The 3,676-nt window shown below is 54.6% G+C and overlaps 1 protein-coding gene across 1 annotated transcript in view; it reads left to right on the top strand.

The window, feature by feature from the left end:
- Positions 1-227: 227 nt before the first annotated feature.
- The window catches only part of LOC102996862 (macrophage colony-stimulating factor 1 receptor), a gene marked incomplete at both ends in the record, with an annotated part of 24,350 nt that continues 20,901 nt past the window's right edge, over positions 228-3,676 (top strand). The window contains one exon of the mRNA XM_028487151.1: positions 228-350. Within this exon, the coding sequence (XP_028342952.1) occupies positions 228-350 (123 nt within the window). The remainder of the gene's footprint in view (positions 351-3,676) is intronic.

Raw genomic sequence — 3,676 nt, 5'->3', positions numbered from 1 at the left:
TCAAACTTAGCCAGTCTTGCCCCAGACTCTAACCCCTCCCCCTGGGGGTCATGGCTCTGTTTTTTTTTTCTTTTCTTTTAAACAAAGATTTCCAAACTCTGTGGTTGCCTTGACTAGCTAAAAGGGGAAGAGGGGGATCAGCCTAAGAAGAAGGAGGAAGAGGAAAACAAGACAAACAGCCAGTTCAGTGGAGAGGAACTCATGTCCAGTCGTCCTGGTCCCTGCAGAGCTAGTGTCCAGGAATCTAGCTCCCTGCGCACCCCCAAGCCCCGCATCGGCCTGCCGCCTTCCCCCGGAGGCCATGGGCCCAGGGACTCTGCTGATCCTGTTGGTGGCCACAGCTTGGCACGGTAAGAGCACACCTGGAGCCTTGGGGGATGGTGGGGGGTGAAGGGGATGTGACAGAGAGGGCTCCTGTGGAAGGACTTTCTAAACCCCTGCCCCTCACTGGGTGTCCCCACTTCGTGCTTCCATCTCCCCAGCCCTGGGCTGCAGGTATGTGGGTGTCTGCTTTGGAGAGGCAGTGGGGCAAAAAGAGGGTATGAATGGGGTGGAACCAGCCTGGCCAAGTCTGTGGATCCGTCCCAGCTCAGATGTTGACTGTCCGTGTGTCCTGAACATGTCCCTGATGCTCTCAGGGCTCTTCATTGTCCACTAAATAGTCAGTAGCAGGTAGTTGGGGGCAGTGATGGATTAGACTAAATGCTTTTCAAACCTCACCGTGCATCCAAATTCCCCAGGGATCTTGTTACGGTGCAGATTCTGACTCAGTAGGTCTCAGATGTGACTTGAGATTCTGCATCACTAACAAGTTCCTAGGAGATGCTAATGCCCCTGCTCCAGACCTACACTGAGTAGGGAGGCCCCAGAGAACCCCTGATGGCTCTGCTGGTTCTGCCAGCCTGTGAATCACTAGGCAGGATCTGACTGGGAGAGGCCTGAGAGGCAATGGTCCTTCCTTGGGCGGCTTGGGCAAGGGGTCAGAAGGAGACATAAGAGGCTAGCCTCTCTGGCCCAGGGCTCAGAAGAGGTAAATTTGGGAGGAGAGAGCACAGGGCAAGAGGCTTGTCCGGGGGGAGGACAGCGAGGATCTCCTGGGCTAGAGCTCTCCCAAACACAGGCTGCTGGGGCTCAGGATGGAGAGCTGTGGGGCAGACCCCAACCTAACTCCATTCCACTGGCAGCAGCAGTGATGCATGATCTCCATCTAGGAGGGTGCCTCACTGGAGGTGAGGGGCTGGGTGCTTGGCTTGTGTCTACAGCTGGCCCAACAAACACATTAAATTGTATTGCTTATTTGGAGGGAGCTCAGGGAAGGATGGGGACTGTGGGTGGGGTGGGAAGGCAGCCTCAGCTCTGGCCTCCCCACCGTCCTGGGGCTGCAGGACCCTGGGGAGTAGGTGCGTCTGGTCCCTGATGAGGAGATGGCCCACTGAAGGTCTTTTTCTGGCCCAGTCAGTCCCACTGGGCTTGCATGTCTGTTCTCTTTTGTTGAGATGTAATTTACACACAGTAGAAAGCACAGATTCTTAAGTGTACATTCGACGAGATGTGACAAGTGCACACACTTGTGTCCCCACCAACTCAGTTAAGATAGAGACTATTCCTCTCACCCTAAAAAGCTCCGTGGGTTTTATTTCACTGCTTTGTCCTGTCCTCCTGCCCAGAATCTGCCTGTGGGGGACTGTTGGGAGGTGGAGGGGCTCTCCAGCATCTAGCCTCAAAGGAAAGAAGAGATGGGGACAGCAGGATGGAAACCTAAGCTTTCAGCCCAGTAGACCAGTGGTGAGTGGTGGGGGGCAGGGGGCTGCTGTGAGAAAGTTGGGGGACAGGATCAGAGCACGCTAGCGACCGGGAGAGGCTCGCCAAGACCCTGGGCTGAGGAGGGAGCTCTGCCCCAGACCTTGGTGTGTGCTGTTTGTGTGTATTTTGGGGGAGAGGAGCGGAAGCTGGGGCACAGCCTGGGAGCTGGTGATGGAGAGGGATCTCCCAGGCAAGTGGGAGGGAGTGGGGAGGTTTGGGGAGATGAGACGGTGGGGTGAAGGGGCAGAAGGGGTCCAGCCCCAGCCCAGGGAGGACGACCCTGTGCAGGCTTTTCCTTCCTGTCAGCCAAGCCAGCAGTGGGGAGCTGGGGCGGAAATTGAGGGTTTCAGCCCTGTCCTGCGTGAATATTTGAGATGACAGGACGAAACAAGAGAGATGCCTCTCTGACTACATTTCCAGGAGGCCGAGGCCAGAGCTAGAGGACAGAGTGGGGGAGGGGAAGGGAGAAGGTACCTGTGAGATGGGGCAGGGTCAGAAGCAGAAAACAAAATCACAGAATCTGAGACCAGGGGATGTTACAGGCATAGGCTCTGACCTTTAAAAGTTAAAAACTTCAGCTATCAGAGTGTCAGGAACAGAGGGAAGGTTAGAAGTGTAGCAGTTGAAGCCAGTAACCCAGGGCAGGAGAGTTGACTGAGCCAGAGGCTGCATATCACCTCACTGAATCCTCCTAAGAGGAGGAACTTGGGATTCTTCTCGTTGGATGGAAGAGTAGCCTGAGGGTCAGAGGTTAAGAAACCTACCCAGTTAGCAGGGGAAAACCAAGTTTTAGACCCAGGTTGGTGTGACCCCAGGATCCAAGCTCTTTCCTACGATACAACCCTGCCTGGGGCCCTGCATGGCTGCAGCAGTAATAGGCCAGCACCCACTCTGTTGGGACTTGCCAACAGCCTGCCAGAAATGATGTTTTTCCCCATCCCTGGTGGTCAGCAGCACAGGAGTGCTGGCTACAACCCCCAGGTGTTGGCTTTGGCAGTATTCACTCAATCCTTTATGCTGATCAGAAGCTCGGGCAGAGAGAGGCCGCGCATCTCTGATGGGTACAGAATGAAAACATAAGCCATCCTGATATCATTTGACAGAGAGGATCTTTCCAATTCTGGGGTCTATGGTGAGGGCGGGGGGCAGGGCAGTGAGATGGAAAGACCTATTTAAGAAGCTTTTGTGCAGGCCGGCGGAGAGTCCCTGAATTTACCTGGTGCCCTCAGGGCTAGCATGGCCGTGGCCCCATCGCTGGGACAGGTTTAGACTCACTAGGGGTACCTAGTGGGTCAGTGGCAGAGCCAGGTCCCATAGCCTGAGACATGCCAATGCCCAGCAGGTGGTACCCCCTGTCCTGGGGGCGAGGGGGTCTCTCCCCGTGGCCAGGAAGCAGAAGTGAGAGCATCTCTGGGAGAAGGGCTGCAGGCTGAGCGGAAACCGGGGCTGGGCAGGGTGCCAGCAATGTGTTTCCGCCTGCACAGGCTGGAGGGCGCCTGGCAGCCCCTCCAAGGCCTTGAATCAGCTCTCACTTCCCTCCGCTGCCCCTATTTTAGGCCTTGGAAAAATGCTGACACTGCAGAGGTGATGGGCCTTCTTCCCGGAGGGACTGAGATGAGTTTCAAGTTCTCTTTTCTCCTTCAAGAAAATTTTCCTTAAAAGAGATTGTCTCCCTAGTAAACGCAGCAGTGCTGGGATGTCAGGGTGGGCTGCTGGGGGTAGACTAGATAATAAACATAAGGGCTAACCTTACTGAGTATTTATATTTGGTGACAGGTGATGTTCTAAAGGCTTTCCATGCGTTTAAATCTCCTGATATCTATCCCAATAAATGGGTACAATTATGGTCCCCATTTTTTTTTTTTTTTTTTTT

The sequence above is a fragment of the Physeter macrocephalus genome, unplaced genomic scaffold (assembly GCF_002837175.3).
Source record: "Physeter macrocephalus isolate SW-GA unplaced genomic scaffold, ASM283717v5 random_944, whole genome shotgun sequence".
NCBI lineage: Eukaryota > Metazoa > Chordata > Mammalia > Artiodactyla > Physeteridae > Physeter > Physeter macrocephalus.
Note: the sequence above shows the minus strand (reverse complement) of the source record. Positions and strands in the feature narration are given on the sequence as shown.